The sequence below is a fragment of the Onychostoma macrolepis genome, chromosome 14, assembly GCF_012432095.1.
Source record: "Onychostoma macrolepis isolate SWU-2019 chromosome 14, ASM1243209v1, whole genome shotgun sequence".
NCBI lineage: Eukaryota > Metazoa > Chordata > Actinopteri > Cypriniformes > Cyprinidae > Onychostoma > Onychostoma macrolepis.
Window position 1 is genome coordinate 28953185 of NC_081168.1, and position 26856 is coordinate 28980040.

A 26856-nucleotide genomic window follows, 5' to 3' on the forward strand; every position below is an offset into this window, starting at 1 on the left:
AAATGATGATTATGATCACTGATCATAATGGGCTCTTTTCACATCGCATTCGTTTCAGTGTAGACTGGGTGTAATATTTTATTTCCAGACTTTTTATTTATTTTTATCCAATGTTATGTACGTGATTGAATGAGATCTAATAGCGGAGACTGGGGCTAAAGATCACATTGGGCTAGTTTTCACAGATGAAGTTATCTAATAAAGACTTAAGAGCCAAGGCTCCAATTACCTAAATATTTTTTCTTTAGCAGTGTTTTTAGATGTTGATATCTAACATCCAGTCGAAACCCCCCCATGGATTAGGTTAATATGTGTGAATACCTTTTAAGCAAAACAACAACCATGCTTTGTTCTTTCACCTCGTTTGTCAGATATTAAAGCATGGATGTCCCTAACTTCTTGAATCTCAGTGACAGAGGGATTAACATCGGACGACAAGCTGTCCAACACTTGATTTATGCTCCCAGAGACAACCGCCTCAGGTTTTATTCTTTAATTTCTTAGACTTTTTATTCTTCTTTAACTTCTTTGTTGTTCGACGTTTTAAACATATTCTTCAGCAACTTCAGTCTTCAACTTTTTCAATGCTGTCGTCTTTTTCAACTTCTTTGTCGTCACCAACTCCATCGACTTCTTCAAATTCTTTGACTTCCTTAGCTCCTTGTTTTTGACTTCAACTTAGTTATTTTTCTTTGACTTCTTCAACTTCTTTGACTTTTTGACTTCTGCTTTTTTGACTTCTTCCAACTTTGATTTCTTCTTCAGCTTCTTTGACTCTTTCAACTTCGTCTTCAAGGTTATTTTTCTTTGACTTCTTCAATGTCATCAACTTCTTGTTTCTGTTGACTTCTTTGTATTTTTCTTCCATTTCCTCTTCTTCTTTGGATTCCCCTTCAAGTCAAGTCACCTATATTTACAAAGCACTTTCTACACACTGTAAAACTCTGATATAAACAACAGCCAAATTCTAACAGTAACAAACGGTTTTCCATTAAACCATAGAAACGGATGCATCTAGGTTGTTTTCAATGCAATATACTGTGAATTATCAGTGTTCAGAGTCCATACTCAGAAACTGCGTCCCAAATCACACCCTACACTAGTTTACTAATATAGTCCACCTGACAGAGAGAATGAAAACAAGAACTGAAAAGATGAGATGAGCAGAAACACAACAACTACAACTGACTTCCAGCCACAGCCTTAGATATCAACTGAAATAAAAGACATTAAATCTCTCGAGAGCTCAGCAGAGGATGATTAAACATCTCCACAAACAGCATCACCAGCTTTACTTATTACCAAAACCAGATTGACTTTATTTCATATATGCGCCACCCAGTGGAACCAAATATTTCAGGAACCGAATACATTGTAACGCCGGAAGTAGCTTTTCTCTCTCAGATGACAAGTTCCGGTTGGGGAAATTTGAACGCTGTTACGCAGTCGCGAGGCGAGCTGCTGGTTTAAAGTTCTGCTTATTTGATTGAAGGCGCTGTTTATCATATTCAGTTTTACCAGGTATGTTGAACAAACAAAACATTTGGGCTAAAGCTAAAATTCCGTTTGTTAGCAAATGTGTGCGTTTGTCATATGGTCGCTTGTTTAGTTAGAAACCAGTAGACACGAAAAATGGCGATAAATATAACCGGTTTAGGCGAGATATTCATGTTATCATGAAGTGATAAACGGGTCTGTATACATGATTTGATGATATATCATTATGATATGATGAGTGATGTACTCATTAACAGTTAACGTTACCTATTAAAAACGGCAGGTGTATCTTGAAGTAACGTTAGTAAGGTAAGGTTAGTACATGGGTGTCCAGTCCTGCACAGTGTTGCCAACTAATTTTCAGAGAAAGTTGCTATAGGAAGGTCAATTTGTTGCTAAATGATGTCACTGCGTAATCACGACGCAAAAATTTGTCACATCAAATCTAAGCAAAAAAATACATGTTATATATGTTAATTTAGATGTTTGTAAAACAATATGCATAATATAATATAAATAACCGTATTTTTAATACATTGAATTATTGAACACTTACACATTTTTGAATGATTACAATTTAAGTTTTTTTAATAGCTAGTAAACTAGTAGTAATACTACGCATTCTCAACAATTATGCTTTAACAAAGTCTCTTTCAAGGATTTCTATAGTCTTTGGCTTTAAGCAGTGTATTAGTAGTTAGTGTGCTACACTCTTAAGAAACGTCTGTAAAAAAAAAAAGGGCACAATCTATGTTAATATGAAAGACTTTTCGGTATTGTTTTTTAGTTTAACCTGCATTTTAAATTACGCATTGTGTTTTCAGGTTACAATACAGGGTGATAATGTCCTAGAAAATTACTAGTATCTTTTCCATTTTTCTTATGGTGTACTAACTGATCAACAATCGCAGGTACAAGCTACTAACAAAGTGTGTCATGAATAAACAATGATTCAATTATGCAATTATTATTATTAAATTGAACAATTACAAACTTTGGTTTCCTCTTTTTGTGTAATTTGGATGGAAAATGTGTGCTTTTTTATTGTCTGAGTCACTTATCAAAAGTTGCTAAAAGTTGCCAAATTTTAAAAAATTGCTAAATTTGTTGCTAGGTGCTTTTGGAAGAAAAAGTTGCTAAATTTAGCAACACTGGTGCACTACTGAAGAGTTTCGCTTCAATCCTAATTAAACACCTTTAATTAACAAGCTAATCAAGGTCTTCAGGATTACTAGAAACCTCCAGGCCAGTGTGTTGTGGCAGGTTAGAGCTAAACTCTGCAGGACAGGATTGAAGTATGTAGATATTAAATGTAGTCATTTGTTATATTTTTAACTTAATCATATATTAATTATGTTATCTATTTTTTAATATATTTTCAGCTTTGGCAGCATTGTATTACTTAGTCGTGCAGTTAAACCATAGTATATATGTTGTGCTAAACAGTTTTTTTTTTTTTGTATGTTTGTTTTTACAACTAAGATGTCCAGTTATTATAGTGTATTGTTTTATAGTACTATAGTTTTACATTTTACAAAGTTTATTTCATGTATTCGTTTAATGTTTTATTACTTTGTTCTGATGTAAACAGATGAAAAGTCCCGTCATGTATAACATAGATTCAGAACTATACAATCTAAGCCACCTTCAGTTGCAACAGTTCATGCATTGTTTTCGTTTGTAAATGCATTTAATTTTTTTCGCTCATGTGATCAGGCTTTGTTTCTGTGACTACAGGAGAGTGAGGTGCTCGGGTGCTGATCACTAGTTTTCCAAACTTCATGTGGCGATGGATCCCGGCACTGTATCGCTGTTTCAGAGAGTCTCCGAAAAGCTGGGCTGGGACAGAGATGGTGGTCTCGATAAAGCTGAAGAGAAGGTGTAATATTCAACATATACATCATTTGCATCAAACTCATCTGGAGATGTCTCATTAGAGCCTGTCTCTTGCTGTTGTTTCAGTTGCGGAAGAGCTTGAAGAAGAGCAGACGTCCAGCGCTGGGCAGTTATGAGTCCAGCACAGATCCAGCGCACAGACTGCTGCTGTCTGACACTGACGGCTCGGGGAAAGAGAACCAGTCTCAAGAAAAACACGTGCTGTTGACTTCAGATGATGAGGACTTTGATAAATGTAAGTTTGGGCTGAGGAACACTTTGTGCTTGCATGTATTCTTACATTACTAATGATCATTTTTCACTAGTTCTTGCTGCAAAGGCTACACCCAAATCTGCATTTAAACAGTCTGCATCAGCTGCCCAGAAACTAAGGTGAGAATTTTATAAATTAGAAATATTTTTAATTTATAGTTATTATGCCAAGCACATTCATCAGGGATCAGTCTTAAGCCCTATTCGGACGGTAATTGTTTCTCAGGGGGGCGTAAGTGATTTTCACCATTTACAGGGGGTAGTTGGTGATTTAATTGCTGTCCGAATCCAGGATGTTGGTGTTTTTCTCACCACCCCCGTACAAATACCCAGCTGAATTACCTACTGTTTTTTGACAAACACCAATGTCGTGTGGTAATTTAATTGCCGTCTGAATCCACATCTCTGAGTTTACAAGAAGAAATGGATTCAAAATTCAGTGTTTAAACCCTTTTTGAGCATTCCCGAACACCATACAGTAGGCTAACTGTTGTACTTCGGTGTAATTTGCATACATATTTATCTCTGAAATACTGGAAAGTATTTAAAAGAACAATAGGCTACTTCATAACTGCTCCACCACAGCGACTGGGACTGGGAGCAGAAAGAGAAGAAAAGCTTTAAAATGGGTCTTTATTATGGCAGCAGGTATGCAATACAATTTTAAAATGTGTATTACAAACAGATATATATCGCGTACAATTATATACATCTATAGCGTGTCTATTTTTAAACGGGAGATTTAAATCAAATAATAAATAGGATTATATATTATAAAATATGCTTGGAATAATTAGAATATATTTTATATAATAATTATTTTAAAATACATTTTACACAATAAGAAAAATAAATTTGTAAATGAAATTTAATTTTATTTACAGCAGACAATCATGTGACTGGTGACGTGAGCAGCGCAGAACTCGCTCCTCCACTGTGAATAAATCGCTGTCCGAATCCATGGGTTTTATCACTGAGGTGATATGTAAATTTATTTTTACAGACGTCCATATGAGAAACAATTACCGTCCGAATCGGGCTTTAGTTGAGTTCTGTGTGTTTAATTTTGTTATATAAAGTTATAGGACTGACATGGGGTGAATATAGTGACTCTCTGCATGCTAAAATAGTGTATGTATGCATGTGTGTATGTATATGTGTGTATATATATATATATATATATATATATATATATATATAGTCCCAACATCATTAACACCTTGACATGAACGAAATAACTTTTTTTTTTTTTTCCCCAGAGAACCAATTCCAGTTCTGTCTTCAGATAGTGATGATGAATTTGAAACATGTAAGTCCTTTATCGACTGCTTTTAAATCAGATGAATGATTTTGAGAGATGTCACAGTTTTTACATTTGTATTTTTTCTAGTTTTAAATCGAGTGAAAACCCCAAAGGCTAAAGTCCAGTCGCAGTCTGTGAGTAGCAGTGATGACAGGTCAGTGTTGCGTAATTTGCATTAAACAAGTTCTTCCGTATATCGCCGTTGCTGTCGATCATCAGTTTTTATATTTCACCCCTCAGTTTGAAACGCTTCGTAGTGGACAGCATGTCATCTGATGATGATTTTGTCATTGAGAGGAAGCCTTCTGTTCATAAAGGTATGATTATCTTTTTTTTTTAATTGAGTTGCATTGTTTATCATACGCTAATTGATTTATCTGTGCACATCATTATTATTAAGTCATGTTCCTTCTTACAATTTAATTAAAATAACTAACGATAAAAAAGGTTTGCATCCTGGGGGATAAAGTGAAAGTGTTGGTCTCCGTTCATGGTTTCATGGTGAAGGGGTGTTTGTTGCGAATATTATCTGGTGACTTAGTTTAGCTCGCAGGCAGCACTTAAAAACATCATGACCACCTGTAGTGGGAAAATACTCACCCTCATATAGAAGTTCATGTATTTCACACATTTACAATGTTTGGAGGATTACGTTGCCCGTTTAGGGGTATAAAACAAGATGTTTTTTTACATATAGACTGTGTGGTCTGTAGACTTTGTAGCCTACTTCAGAAAATCAGTTCAATACTCAAAACTCTTAAATTATAATTTATTGGCAGTCATTTAGTGTTTAATCATTTAGTTAGCTATATCAAATTTAGTTTTCGGTTAACAATACACAGATTTTTCAGACGTGTATGTAGACATACATGTGCATATGTATCCATTAAATAAGATGCTCATCAAAAACATGCAAACTTATGTATAAAAATTGTACAAAACATATGCACAAAATATGTATGTTGCATATGTGTTTTTGTTAAGTATTGTATTTCATACATCAGGCTTTTATGGCTCATATGCAAGTTCAGTGTTTGAGACAGACAAATAAACCTTCCTTAAAAGCCTGTTGTCATTTGTCTTTTACATTTTAACATGGTAAAAAATACAATTAAAAGGAAGTGTTTTTTTTATACATTAGATAACCAAGAGAAGCAAAGCTGCTTCAGTCCTGTACATGTTCATCTTGACTTATTACTAGCAAAATAAGTTATTACTACATTATAAAAATCATGAAAGTTTTCAGAAAAAAGACTTTACTTGATAAAGAATGAGTGATAAAGAATGAATTGTGTACAACAGGTTTATCAGCAAAGTTTAGATTGATTATTTATAGCCCCTAGAATTTAGCGAATTATCAAATGTGATACATTAGGCTAATATATGCATAAGTAGACATTATACCCATTGTTTAGTGTTGCAACGAATGTTTACTGTAAGTTATGAGAATATAAAATGTTGTAACACACATTGCCAAACAAGCATTCTGTTTTCAAACAATATAAATGCACTAAACACACTTGATTGCTCTGATAGATTTTATTAATTTTTATTTTTTAATGGAAATGGTGTATGCAGCAAGTTATGTTGTTTCTGCACAGGGAAAGCCAAGACTGCTAGAACTCCTAAATCAGTTCAGAAGACAGAGAAACCGCCTCCGTCTCTCTGTGATTCTCCTGTCTTCCTGAGCGACAGTGATGACGAGGGTGACATTATTATCCAAAGCACCTGGAGGACCAGACACAGCCGCCCACCGTCTGAGGAACATCACGCCACGAGTACAGGCAGAGAGGAGACTGCAAAGCCTTGTGCTCTCCCCCCAGCAGTCGCAGTGACGACACGCACCGGTCCAGAGGACACATGCAGCTCTGAGGAGGAGTTCCAGTCCTTATTGGACCGGGTCAGACAAAATCAGAGTCTGGGAGGCAGAACACATGCAAGCCCGAGGCCACCTCCAGGTACAGCTCACATGGCTTCAGTCTTGTTTGGAGGGCTAGATGTGGCAAAAGTTGGCAAAATTTGCTACCTTAAATATTCAGGATTCACAAGCAAATTTTTAGAGCAATTTTGGGTGCTGTATGAACAGAAACACAGTTTATAAGTTGTTTGTTACATCATTGACACACATAATCGTGCATACACTGTTTTTAATCAGTAATGTCCTCCCTCAGAGATCAGACCTATTATTAATCGTTATATATTGAATAAGTGGCAAGAACAGTGGGATACATGTACAAATAATAAATTACATAAAGATTTTTAATCTCTTTTAAAACTAGATTTGATCGAGTGGTATTTACCAGATGTCGTATAGGTCATACAAGACTTGCATACGTTTCCCCTTTCTGTCAAACATATTTTATTGGACTGTCCAGCTTTTAATGCATGTAGAAAACTCTTTTATGAAGTGAACTCACTTCAAGAGTTATTTAGTATAATTTTGCCAGAAAACGTTTTATAATTTTTATCATATGTTAATGTAAAAAATCTTGTGTAATATAACTTGTTCGTTTGCTGGTTTTTATTGTATTTGTTATACTTGTATTTTTTTTTTTTTTTGCCATGAAAATAGTCAAAGATGCTGACATGGCGTTAAAAAAAAAAAGATAAAATAAACTAAAAATAACTAAACTGGCTGAAACTAACGGGAAGCAACAGGAAAAAATGCCATACTAATTAAAATTAGATCCTTAAGGATGCAGTTGTTTTGGTGACATGTTTGGGTTGTCAGATTGTGAGAATGAGTTGTGATAATCTCATCATATGGCATCAGTTTTGCAAGTATGTTTATAGCTGTCATGGAGCTGAATTATGCCTGCAAATGGAAAATCCTAATTTGTTAGTTTTCAGTGCCTATATAATCTATATGTAATTAATGTTTTCTTTTTTTCTTTTTTGAGGCTGGTGAAAATATTGTACCCAAATCTGAACTACAGAATTCATTGATTCATTCATGATTTTCCGTTCACTTTCTCTCTCCATGTAGAATCCAAACCTCGACCTCCCTGTTTGTCAACACCATCTGCTGTGGGTAAGAAAGCTACTAACCAAGTACCGGTTAAAGGATCACCCACAACCCACACCCCAGTGCAGCAGACGCCCAGCAGCAGGCCAGTGAGCCACACTGAGCCCAGAGCTCCACCCCACAGCAGGTACCGCCCAATCACCCCACAGCTGCCTCTCTGAGGACCGTATTTGGATTTTGACATTCATGTCCCGTTGTTCATTTTGTCAGAGTGGTGGTGTGTAAAACTCCCGGCTGCTTTCTGCAGTCTCTGTCTGTTCCTGGATCGTCGTACTGCCTCAGCTTCAAACAGAGAAAAGAGGAGCTCACTAACAAACTCTTCCAGCTCTACAACACCAGTGTGTTTGACAGCAAGGTACGAGTGAAACCTTTAATTGTAGATTTTTAGTAATCATTAGTGATGTTTGCTCAGGCAAGCATCTGTTACAATTGCTGATATTTAGGGTTAGGATTTGTTTTAATGTATGATTTTTATTTAGCAGATGGAGCATGTGAAAACCATTAAATAGAGAGTGCACCCAGAAATGAAAATTTGCTGTTAATTTTCTCACCCTCAAACCATCCAAGGTGGTAGAACAGTAAAGAGGATTTTTAGCTGAAATCGTGGTCCTAGGTGATTCATAAAATGCAAGCGAGTTTAAAAGGAAACGAGCATATCAAAGAACGATGATATATTGAGGTCTTATAAAGCGAAACGATTAGTCCGTGCAAAAAACTGAACATTATTTACAACATTTTACCTATAATCTGGAGCCTTAAGCACCAGGGAATTCATATTATTTTTCCGCTTACTGTTTGTTTCAATGAACTGGTTCAATTCACACATTTGTTTACATAATTATGCAATGACATCATGTATACACAATCATATTATTAAAGCAACCAATAATGATGTGACACATGGATGTTTTCCATGTCTAAAGCATATAAAGTGAATAAACTGGCCTTCATCAGCTCACCTTTTTACATAAACAATGAGAAACCATAAATGTTCATTTCACCCCTTCATTCAAGCTCTCGGTTCACGCTTGCGCATGTCAGCGGCTCATCATCGGCCTTCTGTCCGAGTCCAAAGTGTTTCCTCAGTTCATTTATGCTGGTATTTTGGCTCATTTAGAGGCGGAGTGAGTGTCAGATGTCCCAAAGTGAGTTTTGATTGAGTAACTTGTGTATCTGTGCTGCTTGAGCCATGAACTGTTTCAGACTGGTTCAGACCGATTTAGTGAATGGGTCTGTAATGCTGTAAATAACGTTCAGTTTCTTGCACAGACTGATTGTTTCGCTTCATAAGACCACAATATGTTTGTCAGGAGCCACGAGTATTAATTGTGTTCCCTGATATGCTTTTTTGGTCACTTTATTTTAAGGTCCAGTTCTTGCTATTAACAAACCTCTAACTATAACTTGTGCCTCAAACTCCTAATGTGCCTGCTTATTAATAGTTAATAAAGTAGTTGTTACTTTTAGATATTAGGTAGGATTAGGGATGTAGAATATGGTCATGTGCTTTATAAGTACTAATAAACAGCCAACATGTTCATAATAGGCATGCTAATGAGCAACTAGTTAATATTGAGAATTGGTCACTATACTAAAGTGTTATCGCTTTATTCTCAAAAACATGTAGCCACTGACTTGCATTTCATGAATCACGTAGGACCACAGTTTCATCTAAAAATCTTCTTTACTGCTTTACTGAAGAAAAAAACAGCAATTTTTCATTTTTGGGTGAAGAATGCCTTTAACCCATTTAATCCCAAATTGTTCCCAGACATGAAAATATCCAAGTGATGTGTCATTAGTAACCCTTTGAAATAATCAATAATTATGTTTGGAAATTTTTTTGGAAAAGTGTGTGAAAAATTGTGTTTCCGGTGGGATATGGAGAGTACTGAAATCACATATTTCTGCAGTCATAAAAATTGTTATATATCATAGCTCAGCTATTTTAAACTGTTCGATCACATTCTAGGGTTACTATTATGCATAAAAAAACCTTATGCAACATTGATAGGAACACTGAGATAAAAAAACAAAAAAATTACTTTTTTCTAAAATATAACATCACATTTTTAAATCAATGCTACGAGTATTACAACATCATTATTGTAAAATTTTTCTAACATTTGAATTTTTAATTTTTAATTTAACATTTAATTGTCATTTTCACTATCAACTGCCATTGGATTATATTGTAAAATAAAGTTCACCGTTATCCCACCAGTCACTATTGTGACCATCAACATGTTTACTCACTCTATAACCACACTCAACAAAACTGAATATATGCAAATGCATATATTAGACATAATATATATTATAATACATAATAATACTAGACACCCTAAAGATAATGTGTACCAAAAATCATTGTCATATCCTTAACATACTTTACTAGCCTTTCGTTTTGGAGCTTTGATGCATCCATCATCTCAAGGTGCGAACAGGAAATAAACAGCTCTGATCATGTGACAATTTGCACTAATCAAGTGAAACTGCACATATTTAATTGAGACCCTTTATTTTTTCCATATTTGCAGGATGTGCACTAAAACATCAGTTGGTATGGTTTGTAGAGCTTTATAAATGAAGAATTTTTTACGGTCACTATTGTGGGATTAAATGGGTTAAAAAAGGGACCGAAGTACAGGTCTGCATGACAGCGGACAAGTTTTGAATTGCAGAGTGCAGTTGCTAAAGAGATGATGTTGATGTGTGTGTGTGTGGAAGCAAACAGCACTGCTTCACTGGCTTGTGGCATTGAAAACAATGAGCCATTTGAGGGCACTGAGTTCAGAGTTCACAGTGAATATTTTTGAAGGAAGATTATATTGAAGAGACCTTTAAGTCAAACAAATTAGTTGTTCACCACACCAACAGACTTAATCCTGAAGTTGTTCCATCTGTAGCCAGTGGAAAAAAAAAAACATTTGATGTAAATTCCAACCCCTCAGCTTCCCGCTGACATGTCTGTCACATGGAACAAGAAGATGCGCAAGACGGCAGGATATTGCATCTCAGGCCAGGAGCGAGTCACTGGGAAACGATACGCCCGCATCGAGCTGTCTGTCAAAGTTTGCGACTCTGCAGGTATTGTCATTACGCTTTTGCACTTCTCCACAGCTCTCGACACTTGGCGATAAACACTGTGTTTCCAATTACAGATCGGTTACGAGATACGTTAGTCCATGAAATGTGTCATGCTGCCACATGGCTAATAAACAACGTTCGTGACGGGCACGGGCCGTTCTGGAGGCTTTATGCTCGTAAAGCGATGCTGGCTCATCCTGAGCTACCGATGGTTTCCCGCTGCCACAGTTACGACATCAACTACAAGTTCCAGTATCAGTGCAACCGCTGCAAGAACACGTAAGTGCAGGACTGTCCTGCTTGCTGCAATGGCTCACATTTAAGATACAGTCACATTTACCGGTGTTTGGTGAATTTTTACAGGCAAAATCCAATAATTTCAATAGATATCCACGGTGTCTAGATTTTCCCAATCAGATTGTGCATTGTTGCATTGACCAACGGAAAGCTGCTTGTTTTCAAAGTGACTTCAGTGTGAGGTGTGCTTCAATACAATTGCTACACTACTGGCAGAAGACAATGGACCTTTTTTGCATGCAAAATTTAGCCATGTGACCCAGGCCCGTAGCCAGCTCACAGAGGTCTGGATCCCGTTAGATATTTTCATGTCCAGAAATAAAACACTGTCAAAAACAGTTGCATTTAACACTGGTACACAGATCTGTGGAACAAGTAGGTTACAGAATGAAATGAAATAGCCAGCGCAAACACTAGCCATAAATAAGTCTATGCCATGTCATTCAGTATAGTAGTTACATTTTCACAAATCATTCTAAAAACATTCATAAGGGCATTAGACAAAGTTATCTATATGGCAGTGATTATTAATTAAAACAATACCAGTCATGTATTGTTGCATGATTAACAACTGATAAAATTATCCATCCGTAACCTGTAGTAAAAAAAAATCTACAAATTTTGATGCAATCAATATGGTATAATTTAAGTGTTCATCCCTCCTAAACAGAAAACATCTTTCACAAACATCTACATGTCTGTCTCTTTTAAAGTGTTAGTGTATTTGCAGGGGTTATTATAGCACAGTTCATAACCCCACACCAGACCTCACTAATTTTCAAATGATATGACCGCACCTTTGAACAATAAATCCAAATTCTGTCCCTAATAGTCAGTGTTTCAATCCCTCACAGGATCGGCCGCCACTCTAAGTCCCTGGACACCACAAAGTTTGTGTGTGCTTTGTGCACTGGGCAGCTGGTTTTGTTGACTCCCTCAAAGCCGCGGGCGCCCGCGCCCTTCGCCACCTTCGTGAAGGAGAACTACAGCTCCGCGAGACAGGAACTGGCAGGCCAGAGTCACGCTGAGGTTATGCGCAAACTCAGCGCCGACTTCGCTGGCAAAACACGCCTCAGTCAGAGCTGATCTCAGATCAGACATTCATGAGTCACAAATACCTCAAACCATCACAAATGCTGCATTGGTTTCTGTTCATATGCATTATCAACTTACTGGCAATGAAATAGGTTTTGTGGGCATGTCAGCCCTCATTGCTTTTTTTGTTGTTGTTATACTGTGATATGGTTTTATTTATGGTTAAAGGCCATAAAAACCTTATGATATATGAGCCATTTTCATATGTTTGTTTACTAAAGATCAACATCTTGCAGGGATATGTTCTTTTTTTATATTTGTGTTTGTCGCGTTGGTTAGTTATATCATCTTGTGTTTTAATTTTTTTTTCCTTCAGAATAAACAACTGGGTTATTAAATTCTTAATTTTTTCATTTAATTTTGTGTTTCTGAATCTAAAATACACGACAGAACATTACAATAAACTTTTGTGCTGCTTAATATATTTTTGTGGAATTAAAATTAGGACTTTTCAATTAATTGAAAGCATTTACATTTACTGAAGAACATAATTTTTATTTATAATAATGCATAAGTTTTTACTGTGGCTATCATGTCAAACCTATCCTTGCTGAATAAAAGTATTAATTTGCCCCTAATGATATATATCAAGTAAATGTGAAGACCAGCATATACTGTAGTTCAATTTCACACTTATATGTGTAAGTCAAAATGTTTTATTTCACCCTGCGTAGGTGATGTAGGAGGATTGTTTGTTTGCATCATGCAAGTTAAACTCTGGGAACCAAGAGGCAATAAAACACCAATCATCTCAATAACGGCTGCTCAATACAATTTATTTTATTTTAAATACTACTTAAATAGCATCTCAAGTGTACTTAAATACAAAACATCTGAAACCAATTTTGAAGGTGCATAAAGAAACACAAAGGAGAAAAATACAACCACAGGATCACCGTATTTACTAAAACTGCAGAAATCTCCTTCAAAGAAGCTGAGGCACAGAGAAGGGCTGTAGTACAGACGTCCCTGAAAGCGCAGTGAGCACACTGATGCTAAAGTCTACAGAAGGGATTGTAAACTTCAATATAATAATCATTCAACGGGGCTCTCAATTATTTTATCAGTGATATACTACTCAGAAATACTTAAACATATCATTAGGCAGAAACCTAAAGTATATATATATGAGTGATTTCTAGGAAAAAAGCATTCAGGGGTTTTTTGTAAGTATAATTTTTAATACAGTCTCACTATTGTGATAGTAATTTTTACTAACGGCAGTGTTTTTATTTATTTTTATCAGGGGTCCATGAAAATTTGTTCTAAATGGTCATAAAAATAAGCTTTTTTTTTTTTTACATTATTTTGAAATATTACCCTAAAACGTTTGCTTTCTAAGTGAGATTTACCCATGTTACGACAAATTCACAAAATATTTCAGCGCATACCATATATGACGCAATAACTACAAACCTGTGTTATATGCTACTGTTTATATTTTGACTGATAAGACTTGAGAATATAGTGTGTAAACAATTGACGTTTTGCTATTTGGCAAACCCACATGGATCTGAAACGACCGATGGGGTTGACAGGCATCGAGGTTTTGGAATGGTACTGTGCATAAAACGTCAAAATCATTAAAAAAAACAACAACTTGAAAATGTTTACATAGAAATGAATATTTCACATACTCCTGTGCTTCTGATAACATTCAGTACAAACTTGTTTTCTTCATGATGCGAAGAAATTCCTGCTGGTTGACTTCTCCATCGCCATCTCTGTCTGCTTCATCAATCATTTCCTAAAGACAGCCATGCATGAAAAATGAATGTTTTCCAACTCAATCCATCATCTATTATCACAGATCACGAGCAGGTTTTGTGGTTGTTCTTGTACCTGCAGCTCCTCGTCTGTGAGGTTTTCCCCGAGTTCTTTGGCCACTCTCTTTAGATTCCGGAAAGATATTTTTCCAGTCTCGTCATCGTCAAACAGCCGAAAAGCCTTAAGAATTTCTTCTTTGGAGTCCTTTTCAGCCTTAAGATTTCCAGACAGTAATAAAACCGTTTTTTTTTCTACCTGGCTGGAATAACAAAATTTTTTATTCAATAAAATATATGTTTGGAGTTCATTCTTACCATTTTTTGGGTCATCACTGTCATAAAATCACTGAAAGAGATCTTTCCAGTAGCATCCTTATCAACCTCTGCAATCATTTTCTTGATTTCCTCCTTTTTAGGCTCAAACCCCAGCGCTCTCATGGCCACCTGGAGCACATATGCACATCATAAACAGATACAGTGCGGTCCAAAAGTCTGATTTGAACATTTTTCTAAATCCTAAAACAGTCCAAGTTAAAAGACAATCATCATAAAGATTTCTGTTGGGGTTTTAGACCCCTCTGTAGGCTACTGTATGGCCGACAGTGGCATGTAAACTGCTCAAGCTGTGTTCATGGCGTTATATCTCACCTTTAACTCCTTCACCTCGATATAACCAGAGCCATCAGTGTCGAAGAGCTCAAACGCCTCTCTGATCTCCTGCCTTTGCTCTTCTGTCAGTTCAGGCTTTGGATTGGCTTTTTTACGAGGGGCTACTGCCCCCAGTGACGGTCTTTTGGGACTAGTGGCCTGTGTTATACAGAATAGAATAGAATAGAACCTTTATTAAAACAAGACCAGGTCAGCGCAGTGGACATTACAATTTAAATGAAGGATACAAGACATAATGCAAACATAAATTAGACAGTGCGCGTTATATATAAGTCAAGCTGGAACAATATTGTTAGGCAAAATAGAGAATAAGCGGACGATACAATTCTCTGCTTTTAAATAACACTAGCATTTATTTAGCCGTGGTTGTAATTCACTCCTAAATGCCCTGGTGACAGTTTTCTCTGTATTTATTTTTCCTGAAGGAAAGACCGCTAGCAAAAACACATATGATTACGTAGGTAACACAAACCTGAAGGAGACATTTTCAATGTAATAACAATTAAACGTTCGCTAAAAGAGAGTGACAGCATTTTGAATTAAAGTAAAAAAAATAAAAAATAAAGAAAGGCATAAAAAGCACAAATCGCGGCATTGTAGCATTCGTCGTGACTTACCATCTTAACCGGGAGCAGACCAGCGAGTGGAGAATAATACTATGGCGAAGGCTTTGCTTATGAATATTAATTACGTTCTGTGACGCTCGGTCAGTAGACCAAACTGATTGGCTGAAAGGAAGACGTCGGCAGAAACCTTGGCTCATGAATAATAATACGCTCCCAGACGCTCCAGTTAGCAACTTCCGGACAATCTAATGAATCAAGTCGCCAAAGTAAGATTAGTAATTTCGTAAAAAAAAAAAAAAAAAGGTTCATCCCGGATTTTAACGCTTCTTTAAACAACAAACTGTGAGGTTAAAGAAGTATCCAATTCATGTCTATATTTATCCCATAACTTGGGGCTTTATAGAGACTATATATTATTTGTATTTAATTTAATTTAATTTAATAAAATGTTTATATAAACCTGTATTACAACATACACACCCATCTTTCGCCGCATCCATGTCTGATTGCCTGATTGCCAAATAATTGTACTAATTATATTATATTATATTATATTATATTATATTATATTATATTATATTATATTATATTATATTAATTTCATTTAATTTCATTTCATTTCATTTCATTTCATTTATTTATAATTATTATTATTATTTTTACATAAACCTTTATTACAACACACCCACCCATCTTTCGCTGCATCCATGTCTGCTTGCCTGATTGCCAAATAATTGTACTAATTTAATTTAATTTAATTTAATTTAATTTAATTTAATTTAATTTAATTTAATTTAATTTAATTTAATTTAATTTAATTTAATAATTTAATTTAATTTTACATAAACCTGTAGTACAACACACACACCCAGCTTTCGCCGCATCTATTTCTGATTGCCTGTGGTTGGTTACTGGTCATGATATTTCTAGTTACACAGACAGCAGATAATAATAACAATTTCGCAATAGCATACTACCACACTATCTTCATATCCCTGTCTTATATTTACATAGCAGAAATAGTAAGAGTAGCATGGTTTTAGAATTCAACCAATCATTTTGCACGAAATTGACAAATTTAACATTATGTTGTTATTTATGTTTTGTTATTTGTATATCTCATAAAGGTGTACCTTACATTTTCCTATAATATCCCAAATAATAAACTCTAAAAATCACATGTAGGGGCGTATTTGGTGATGTCATGGGGATGTGACTATGTTGAAGTTCTTGTTTACTGATTGGGTCGCGCAGTGGCGCTCTTTGACGTAGCCCTTCTCTCATTGGCTAGTCTCACTTGTCAGGTTGAGTCCTGATAGTTGGCTCGACCAATCAGAGGGTTCTCCGCTCTCTGCCCATATGGCTCTGTGTGTTTCCTTCGTGATCATTACTGTAGCGCTAGAGTGAGTTCAGGTGAGTGCTGCTTAACTGAAAGTTTACAGTAAAAAAGTATTTATATATTGTGCTTCGAGCGTAACTAGATCGTAAAAGTAAGTCTGGTTTCAGTGAGCAGTTCAATCAGAGGAAAAACTAAAATCTTAGAAAATGTTGTGCAGTAAATGGTTTATAGTCACATAGTTTTGAAGAACTGTGATTAAACAGATGAATATTGTTTATTAATCTGTAGATTGCTGTAAAGAGCGGAGAGATCCACACATGGCAACTCGTGTGAGACCAGTGAGTATAGTTACACCTGAAACACCTTTTCTCTGTCACCTGTACGGATTCAATCAGATTTGAATGACGCGCATGCGCAGTATTGTGTATTTAGGATATTAAAACATTATGACAACATTTCAATTAATGCACTTTTAATTTCTGTGTTCATACTGTGCATTTATATATCTGCAATGCACACTGGTCGCATCATACATTGCATTTACTTTGATTTATTATCTATTTTATTGTCATTTGTGGATGTTTGTATTTTTCTGACCCATGTCTACCAGTGTTTATCGGTGTTAAAAGCTCTGCATGCTTTGTAGATACGTTCTTCTGCCAGGAAAGGGACAATGGCAATAAATTCAGCTTGTTTTGATATTGTGAACCTCTGCAGAGCAGCAAGCGTTGTGCTATCATTGGAGGATCTGGATTTTTGGGCAGGCACCTCGTGGAGCGTCTAGTGGACAAAGGATACACAGTGAATGTGTTTGATATCAGACAGGCCTATGAGCTTCCAGGAGTGACGTTTCACCAAGGGGACTTGTGTGACAGACAGGTAGGGATCGTTCAGTTTTGATCTGGCAGAATCAGTCTGACACAGTTACCTGTCTTCACCCTTCTCCGCTGTTCTCCTGATGTCTTGTTTAGGCCTTGCTGGTGGCTTTGAAAGAAGTGTCTGTAGTGTTTCACTGTGCTTCACCTGCTCCAGCCAGTGATGACCGCGCTCTGTTTCAGAGGGTTAATATTGATGGGACACGAACTGTCATACAGGCCTGTCACGAGGCAGGTGTACAGGTATGTATTTTATATCACTGTCATGTTTGTCAGCAGATGGTAAAAATAAATATACACTACTATTCGAAAGTTTATGCAAGGATGGATTAAATTGATCGAAAGGTTACACAGCATAACTGTTTTCAACATTGACACTAAGCAGAAATGTTTCTTGAGCAGCAAATCAGCATATTAGAATGATTTCTGAAGAATAATGTGATGCTGAAGACTGGAGTAATGGTAATAAATTGTACTAATATCTCCACAATATTACTGTATTTTTGATCAAATTAATGTAACCGTTATGAACATGAGACTACTTTTTAAATTTATATACATATATATTAAATGTAAAATTTTTGAATGGTTTTGTAAGCTCTGTCATGCTAAAGCATTTTCTTACATTGATTTGATGCATTTAACACCGTTACAGTTTCATCGGGGGGTTTCTGCTTCATCTCTGTTCAACAAGGGATTTAAAATGATTTTCTGTGGTAATTGAGAGTATTATTTAATCCAGAATATTCCTTTATGTTGTTGATATTCATGATGTTTTTACAGAAATTAATATTAACCAGCAGTGCTAGTGTGGTGTTTGAAGGAACTGACATCAAGAATGGGAGAGAGGATCTGCCTTACGCAAAAAAGCCAATTGATTATTATACAGAGACTAAAATCCAACAGGAAAAGGTGGGTATGAATCATATCAATAGCATTGCATCTCCCCGTATCACTGCTCGTGAACTTCTGCTATCTTCTGAAATGAATCAAAAGAACTAAATAGTCCACAAGTTAATTTTGCTTGAATTCTGGTTGATGTGCATTACAATCAACAATGTCTGTTCCAGCTGGTGTTGGAGGCCTGCAGTAAAGACAAGGGTTTCCTCACTGTTGCTATTCGCCCTCATGGTATCTTTGGCCCCCGGGACCCTCAGTTAGTGCCCATCCTGGTAGATACAGCCCGCAGAGGAAAGATGAAGTTCATCATCGGGTGAGTGACAGTGGCATTTTGCTACAAAGGCCTAAAACAGTGCTGCAGAGACTCCTTTGATCCACCAGGTGGCACGCTGTTATATCATCTTGACCATCAGCAGTCGTTTTGACATGAAATGCCATGTTATATTACATTTAGTCATTTAGCACATGCTTTTATCCAAAGCACCTTTCAAATGAGGACAATGGAAGCAATCAAAATCAGCAAAAGAGCAATGATTAACAAGTCTCAGTTAGCTTAATGCAGTACACGTAGCTTTTTTTTTTTTTCAATTATATAATAAATAAAAAGTAAACCGACAGAATAGAAAAAGAATAGCGCAAGGTAGTGTTAGAGGCCTTTTTTGCTTTTTGTTGATTGTATAATAAATAAAAGAAAACCAGTATAGAATACAAAAGGATTAGAGAAGCTAGTGTTGTTCTTTTTTTTTTTTTTTTTTTAAAAGAAAACAAGAAGTTAGTAAATGAATAGAGTGCAGGTGTAAAAGGGGCGAGTTTTTATTTTTAAAGAATGGAATTAGAATAGAGATTACTAGAGTTAGAGGGTCAAATAAAGATGGAAGATGTGTGTTTTTAGCCGTTTCTTGAAGATGGCGAAGGACTCCGCTGCTGGGTTTGAGTTGGGCAGGTCATTCCACCAGGAGGGAATATTAGTAAGCATAGAAGTAGCATAACTGACAATATCAGTAAAGAATATTGTTCTCGGAGTCCAAAAAAAAAAAAAAAGAAGACCAAAGAGTATTGCACTAGTAGCCAACTGAACCATTATTACCTAGATGATATTGCGAAGTAGACCAGTCCGTGTTCAGTCCGGTGGCAAAGCTACAGTTGGGCCTGGGTGGGTGCACCTGCTTTTAATTGTGGCCCACCCAATGAAAAGCTTGTGATTTTTTTCCAAATGAATGTAATCTATTAGATGATGATGATCTGATGATAATAAACATTTTATCACACTATAACTTTATATTTAGTTTAAAAACAATAAGACCCTGGCTGTGAAAACTCCGCTAAAGTCTGTCTACATTAAATCATATGTCATAAGATAAAGAACATTCTGTGAAAATGCAACCTTGATATCTTTAATATTGACTGAGTAAGGCCATGTCAAAAATTGAAATCATAGTGAAATTAATGGTTGAAATCAAACTTTGATGCTTATCTCATCATTAGATTTTGAGACTTTAGCCTGGATTTCATAGACGGGGTTAAAAATGATTAAATGGCAATTTTCATGTTCAGCTTCAGGCAGTTGACCCTCTATAGGTTCAAACCATAAGCTTGTCAAAATGATGATTCATCAGTTTCTGTTAGTCCCACACACATTGTTACGTAGTAGTAGTAAGGTTTGTGGAGTTGAATTTGAAAATAGTGAAACCTGTATATCAATTATTTGATTTTTTTTTTTAAATGTATTAAGTGGATATCCCAATTGAAACTAAGTCTTAGCGATGAATCCGGACCACCTGCGGGTGATGGCTTTATAGATCGGAAACTTCTGAGCCAAGCGTGTTTGAAGCATCACAGTAGCATAGGTACAGTGTTTGATCAGCTAGATGTGTCTTCTGTGGAAAGAAAGGGGAGCACATAAACGTAATTAGAAAGGCAACTACAGACATTGTTTCTGTGCTTTTGTTAAAAAAATTCCGAACAGTAATTCATATGATGTTTATACTGTCATAATGCTTGACAGAAAATATGCACATTTTAATTTTATGGGTTGTTTTTGTTATTTTCTGTAATGAACCTTTGTACTGTTGTATTTTCTGTTGGCAATTTGATGCAGTTTTCTTCCACTACAACCCTGTTTTGTGAAAGTCTCGCCCCGTGGTTCAGTCCAGTCGAGATCATTGATCCACACCACACAGTTCATCTGGATAGCACTTTTTTTTTTTTTTCTGAGTGTTTGGGTTCCTAAATCTGACAGCCTTTGATTCAACAAAGAATAACTGTAAAAGTTTACTGTGGACATGTCTAAAAGTCAAGTCAATATTATTTTGTTTTAACAATGCAAATTGTGTCAAAGCAGCTTGATATTTACAGTATTTAGACGGGGAAATAGTTTGTCGAAATAGTGTCATTCTCCTCTGGCCAGACAAAATCTGCAGTTTAAATCTAGGCTGCAGCAGAGTCAGATTGTGCAGAGGACTCATTTGGTTCCTGTGGTCTTGTCCTGATGGCCGTCTAGGAGACAGGGTCTTCACTGGGGATCAGTCTCTGGGGCTCATCTAGGTGTCCTGGTCTCCGCTGACGTTCAGGGCTGTAGAGGTCATCTCTAGGTGCTGATCCACCATCTGATCTGGATACGGACTGGATCCGGGTAGCTACAGTGACCTCGGAATAAGAAAGAAACAGACTAATATTAGCGTAGATGCCATTCTTCTAACGATGTAACAAGTACATCGGGTGTTTTGGGAAGTGTTCCCGGGTCCGGTTGACCTAATTTATGCAGCCTAACAATCCTTTAACGGATTTGAAATATAGAAATGCGATGGTGTGTTATGTGTAAGTCAGGTTAAAGAGATGGGTCTTTAATCTAGATATAAACCCGAACAGTGTTAGGTAGATTGTTCCAGAGTTTGGGCGCTAAACAGGAAAACGATCTCCCACCCGCAGTTGATTTTGATATTCTAGGTATTATCAAATGGCCAGAGTTTTGAGATCGCAGCGGACGTGAAGGACTATAATGTGATAAGAGCTCACTCAAATACTGAGGTGCCAAACCATTCAGGGCCTTATAGGTAATTAGCAAGATCTTAAAATGTATACAATGTTTCACAGGGAGCCAGTGCAGTGTTGACAGAACCAGGCTAATATGGTCATACTTCCTGGTTCTAGTAAGAACTGTAGCTGCTGCATTTTGAAACAGCTGGAATTTGTTTATTAAACGTGCAGAGCAACCACCCAATAAAGCATTACAATAATCTAGCCTCGAGGTCATGAACGCATGAATTAATGTTTCTGCATTTGACATTGAAAGCATAGGTCGTAATTTAGATATATTTTTAAGATGGAAAAATGCAGTTTTACAAATGCTAGAAACATGTTTTTCGAAGGAAAGATTGCTATCAAAAAGTACGCCTAGGTTCCTAACTGACAAAAACAGACACTTAGCAAGAAAACTCGTGTCCTATCTCGGGCTTGTTTCTTGCGTGACCGAGGCGGTGGCATGTGTGCTTTCTTTGACAGAAATGCTCTGTACTGTGTACAGTGTGCAGTGTTTTGGAAAATGTGAATCTGGCAGTGCACCGTATCTGACCACATATTGTTATGGAAATTTCATTGTTTTGGCCCGTATGGGTTTCTCAGTGGTTGCTGCTGATACCAGTGTAGAGAGCGGGTGTCTTGTACAGTTGAATTAAAGCGTTATAAGCTGAAGTTATTGAATTTTTCAGCCTTTTTGCAAGAAACATACCTTGAATTATTCATTGGTAATACTGTTTGTAAACTGTCTAGCAGTGACTCAAAGGAGAGCACCTCTGGTAACTGACCACAGAGGGGCGTTATCTGCCAAAACGCTCAACATGTCCAAGGATTATTAACAACTATACTCTAGGATTTCTTAGATTAGTTTATTTGCTCTTAAACATGTTTTGACTAAAAGTACTTTTTTTTTTTTTTTTTTCTTTCTCGAGCAGCCCTTCTTTGCTTCAATGCATAGTTGTCCAATCCTACTCTTGGAAGGCCGTCTCAGCTCTAGCCCCAGTGAAACACACCTCAACCAGCTAATCAAGGCCTTTAGGATTACTAGAAACTTCCAGGTAAATGATTTGGGGAAAGTGGCCATCCAGGAGTAGGACTGGACTCCCCTGTTTTAATGGCAGCATTCAAGGTGGCATGAACAAAACCTGATGATCATGTTCTGCAGCATGTTTTGAGAATGATCCAGAAGGCATCTTGTGCTTCAATGAAATCGAGAAAATTTGACCATCTGTATTTAATTCAATTTGATTTGATCAGTGACCTAGAGCAACGTTTGGAATCTGTTTTTTTACGTCAATATTTGTTTAATTTTTGTTGTATGTCCTGCTTTAGAAATGGAATCTCAAATTTGTGGTGTGGTCTTTGACGTTTGGATCCCACTGTATGTTGATGTGATAAAGGTACTGCAATCAGTAAATGAATCAAGTGCTGTCTAATGCTGATTTGCTCTTTAGAGATGGATCCAATCTTGTGGACTTCACCTATGTGGAGAATGTAGTTCATGGGCATATTTTAGCAGCCGAACACCTTAAGGCTGATTCTCCGCTCTGCGGTCAGGTATGGAATGTGTGTGTGAAAGAGTATGTGAGAAACTGAATGAGTGAGAGATGTTTCTAGACTTGCATTTGTAAGATCCCACGTGTGTGTGTGTAATGTGTAAACAACCCACATGAATGATGCATCAAGTTTTGGTTTTCCATTTCCAGGGAAACGCGTTAATAACAAACACTCTCAAATCTCTCATAGGGGTTTGCAGTCATTCATTAAATGCAGCAATAGTCTAAAAAGCGTTTTCTATGCAGATTTTATACAGATTTTCAGCACATCCTTAGAGACCTTGAGTCTCGTCATGTAATTATTCAGTCTTGGAAAATGAGTAAATTGAAAACTGCTCTAGAAAACAATTATAATAATAATAATAAAAAACTGTTTTAGTGTGATGTTAAAAATTCTAAAGCTGCTTGACACTATTAGTTATTGTAAGATGTCATATGGCCAATAGGAGCTTGGCACAGTTGGGTTAGTGTTGTTGTTTTTTTTTCTTTCATCTAAGCCAGCCAAAACTGTGTCAGTATCCACAAACCTCAGGTGTTAAACCCATTAAGTAATGGTTAACTGAACATTACCAAAAAAATGCTTCCGCAAACCTTACCAGCAACCATGACATAGCAACACTTTCTCTGTTTGAAAATGTTTAAATGTTACAGACATCACATAAGCTATTTATTTGTGGCAAATTTATTTCTATTGGTACTGTCGAACTTTTATTGAACCTTTTGCCACTACCAATAAGCAGGGCTGCGTAGTAACTGATTACATGTAATCTGGATACATAATCAGATTCCAAAAAATAAGTACTTGTAATTAGATTAAATTACATTTTAATAATACTCATAATGACTTTATGGATTACATGATTACATATTATTAACACAATAGCAATGCATTATTATTGGTTCTCACTAATTCATCTTTTAAATGTTCATTTCTAAAATAGCCTACTGCTTATATACACTCAAAGTCTGCAGGATTTGAATACTGGATTTACAAAAATCATTTCAGGTTTAAGAAGTGTTTCAACATTGCATCAACTATTGATGAACATGTTAATTTATATTTGAATTATCACTCTGTAGGTTATTTAACCATGTATTTCTGTCTTTGGAAGGCTTTTGTCTTTCAGACATTAAAATGCACATTCACAAACTTTTTTTTGTCATCTGATAACACATAATATATTTACTTGAAGTACCTCTGAGATTTTAAAATAAATATTTTAATAATAATATCACATTTGCATGTTCATGGTTCTCTGATGTTGTTAATGGTCACATGACATGCAGGTAAATATTTCATTTTTTTAGTACATGTTTTATTTAGATTTTTAAAATGATTGATTTTAATGTAACATTTCTATGATTTTAATTAATTATTAGCTTTTTATTTAAACTCAAATCCCCTGCAGTTCCTTCACATCCCCCAGTTTGGGATACATTGACATAATTTAATGCTTAATGCACTTCTTGTTGTTAATAACAGTGAATGAAATATATTTTCTTAATATTTGTATGTTTATATCAATATGGTACAAGATTATTATATTTAAATTAGTGCTGTCAAACGATTAATCGCATCCAAAATAAAAGTTTTTGTTTACATAATATATGAGTGTACTGTTTATATTTATGTATATATAAATACACACACACACGCATGTATATATTTAAGAAAAAAGTGTTATGTTTATATATTAAATATTTTTATATAATATAAATTCTATGAATATATACAAGTAAATATTTTCAAAATATATACTGTACGTGTGTGCGTTTATATATACGGTACACACACACATTATGTGAACAAAAACGTTGAAATTAAATCAATGTGATAAACAAGGTAGGTCAAAAGTAATCTAAAAAAATAGTCTTATTATATGACCTAAAATGTTTTTGTGATGTAATGTGGAATCAGTAACTGATTACAATTTGTAAATAATAAGATTTCACTTTAATTTCTTTAATACACAGTTTAATTTCGCTTTTACAGCCGTTTAAACCCACAGCTCTTGCAGAGTTTAGCTCCAACCAGCTCCAAATCACACCTGCTTGGAAGTTTCTAATGATCCTTAAGACCTTGATTAGCTGGATCAGGTGCGTTTGATTAGGGTTGGAGCTAAACTGTGCAAAGCTGTGGCCCTCCAGGAATTGAGTTTGAGGCCAATGATTTAAACCAAGCTGAAGCAAAAGTTTCACTTTCAGTGTTCTCATATTTACAGGCTTACCACATAACCAACGATGAGCCGGTGCGTTTCTGGGACTTCATGTCTCAGATTCTGGTGGGTCTGGGCTACAGTGCTCCGCGATACCACCTGCCCTACACACTGGTCTATGGGATAGCCCTGCTGCTGTGGCTGATCGCTGTGCTGCTGCGGCCACTGATCCGGATCAAACCCACCTTCACCCCCATGAGAGTAGCTCTGGCTGGCACCCACCACTACTACAGCTGCGCTCGGGCCAAAAAGGACATGGGTTACCAGCCCCTGGTGCCTTTACGAGAGGCAATAGTGCGCACTGTGGAGAGCTACCCACACCTGCGGAAGGGAAAGTAACGCCACAGTGAAGCTGGAGAGCGATTGACATAGATTACTGTTTGCTGAACTGCAATATGAGCCTTGCATGTATCCGCTGGATTACCAGTGTTTACTAGGCAATATTAACAATGCACTTAATCATTCCCATTCTAAATGCATCTTTTTACCAGGATGTAACGTCATGTAGTTCAACAGTGTTGTTGAATTCAGATGGCAAATATGGACATTTGCAGCTTTCTGTTTTGGTCCAAAAGAATTCAGAGTTTATGTAACAGCTATTAGTTTTTCTGAACTTTGCAGTATAAATTTCAAATCAAGTTTCTAATCGTGTCATGTTCCTTTTTCTGGATACTTGAAATGAAATGGAATTCGCCTCCAGTTTTACTTATTTAATGTGACCTTTTGCACATACAGTTGAAGTCAAAAGTTTACATACACCTGAATTATTTCACCAAAATAAGAGGGATTGTACAAACTTCTTGAATTTGAAGATCAGGGTAAATTTAACTTGTTTTGATTTCTGGGAAACGTGTGTATCATCTGTAGCTTCTGAAGGGCAGTACTACTAAATGAGAAAATATATTCATTCTGTTCAAAAGTTTTCACTCCCCTTAATGCATGGTTTTTCCTTCTGGAGCGTTTGAATCTTCTGTAATAGTGGCATACGAGTCCCTCAGTGTGAAAAGATGAATCTCAAAATCATACAGTCGTTGTTGGAAAGGTTTCAAATACACAAAAATGCTGGAAAAACCAAAGAATCTGTGGGAGCTGAAGGATTTTTCTGAAGAACAGCAGGCAGTTTAACTGTTCAGGACAAACAAGGGACTCATGAACAACTATCACTAAACTAAAAACACAGCTGTGGATCATTCGGCTAACAACACAGTATTAAGAATCAAGGGGATGTAAACTTTTGAACGAGGTCATTTTTTATAAATTCAACTATTTTCTCTTGTGGACTATATGTAGACATCTTTTATGTGAAATATCTTATTCAGGTCAGTATTAAATGAACAATAACATGCATTTTGTATGATCCCTCTTATTTTGGGAAAATTATTCTGCAAGGTGTATGTAAACTTTTGACTTCAACTATAATGGTGTCATTTAAGGGATAATTTACCCAAATATAAAAATTATGTTTTCATTTAATCTCAGCCCTCATGTTTTCATCAAAA

The 26856-nt window shown here is 36.1% G+C and overlaps 3 protein-coding genes across 5 annotated transcripts; 2 read left to right on the top strand and 1 right to left on the bottom strand.

Annotated features, from left to right (window-relative positions):
• Positions 1–1373: 1373 nt before the first annotated feature.
• Positions 1374–13210, top strand: gcna (germ cell nuclear acidic peptidase). Its single transcript, XM_058797284.1, has 13 exons — positions 1374–1521; positions 3235–3376; positions 3460–3628; positions 3699–3765; positions 4905–4954; positions 5036–5102; positions 5189–5265; positions 6550–6906; positions 7935–8100; positions 8184–8328; positions 10928–11063; positions 11138–11342; positions 12215–13210. Exons 2-13 carry the CDS (start codon positions 3287–3289, stop codon positions 12444–12446), a joined length of 1761 nt encoding a protein of 586 aa, XP_058653267.1. The 5' UTR covers positions 1374–1521; positions 3235–3286; the 3' UTR covers positions 12447–13210.
• cetn2 (centrin, EF-hand protein, 2) lies at positions 13207–15628 on the bottom strand. Its single transcript, XM_058797285.1, has 5 exons — positions 15508–15628; positions 14870–15028; positions 14537–14665; positions 14298–14435; positions 13207–14202 (listed from the first exon to the last, which is right to left on the bottom strand). The coding sequence occupies exons 1-5, from the start codon at positions 15508–15510 to the stop codon at positions 14113–14115; spliced, it is 519 nt and encodes a 172-aa protein (XP_058653268.1). The 5' UTR covers positions 15511–15628; the 3' UTR covers positions 13207–14112.
• Positions 15629–16761: 1133 nt separating this feature from the next.
• Positions 16762–26221, top strand: nsdhl (NAD(P) dependent steroid dehydrogenase-like). Of its 3 annotated transcripts, none has more exons than XM_058798790.1 (8): positions 16762–16869; positions 17084–17133; positions 17513–17674; positions 17767–17913; positions 18454–18582; positions 18741–18883; positions 23040–23142; positions 25364–26221. In XM_058798790.1, exons 2-8 carry the CDS (start codon positions 17113–17115, stop codon positions 25694–25696), a joined length of 1038 nt encoding a protein of 345 aa, XP_058654773.1. In that variant the 5' UTR covers positions 16762–16869; positions 17084–17112; the 3' UTR covers positions 25697–26221. The 3 variants fall into 3 exon arrangements, with proteins under 3 accessions (XP_058654773.1, XP_058654774.1, XP_058654772.1); XM_058798791.1 differs by having other exon boundaries at positions 16854–16946; XM_058798789.1 differs by lacking the exon at positions 16762–16869 and having other exon boundaries at positions 16957–17133.
• Positions 26222–26856: the final 635 nt, after the last annotated feature.

Coding starts and splice junctions, on each gene's coding strand:
- nsdhl (XM_058798790.1), top strand. CDS start 17,113: ATGGCAACTCGTGTGAGACCA. Junction 17,134..17,512: donor TGGCAACTCGTGTGAGACCA/GTGAGTATAGTT, acceptor GAACCTCTGCAG/AGCAGCAAGCGTTGTGCTAT. Junction 23,143..25,363: donor ATTCTCCGCTCTGCGGTCAG/GTATGGAATGTG, acceptor TCATATTTACAG/GCTTACCACATAACCAACGA.
- cetn2 (XM_058797285.1), bottom strand. Junction 14,666..14,869: donor TCGAGGTGAAGGAGTTAAAG/GTGAGATATAAC, acceptor TATGTGCTCCAG/GTGGCCATGAGAGCGCTGGG. Junction 14,203..14,297: donor TCACAGACGAGGAGCTGCAG/GTACAAGAACAA, acceptor GGCTGTCTTTAG/GAAATGATTGATGAAGCAGA.
- gcna (XM_058797284.1), top strand. CDS start 3,287: ATGGATCCCGGCACTGTATCGCTGTTTCAGAGAGTCTCCGAAAAGCTG. Junction 3,766..4,904: donor TCAGCTGCCCAGAAACTAAG/GTGAGAATTTTA, acceptor TTTTTTCCCCAG/AGAACCAATTCCAGTTCTGT. Junction 11,064..11,137: donor CAAAGTTTGCGACTCTGCAG/GTATTGTCATTA, acceptor TTCCAATTACAG/ATCGGTTACGAGATACGTTA.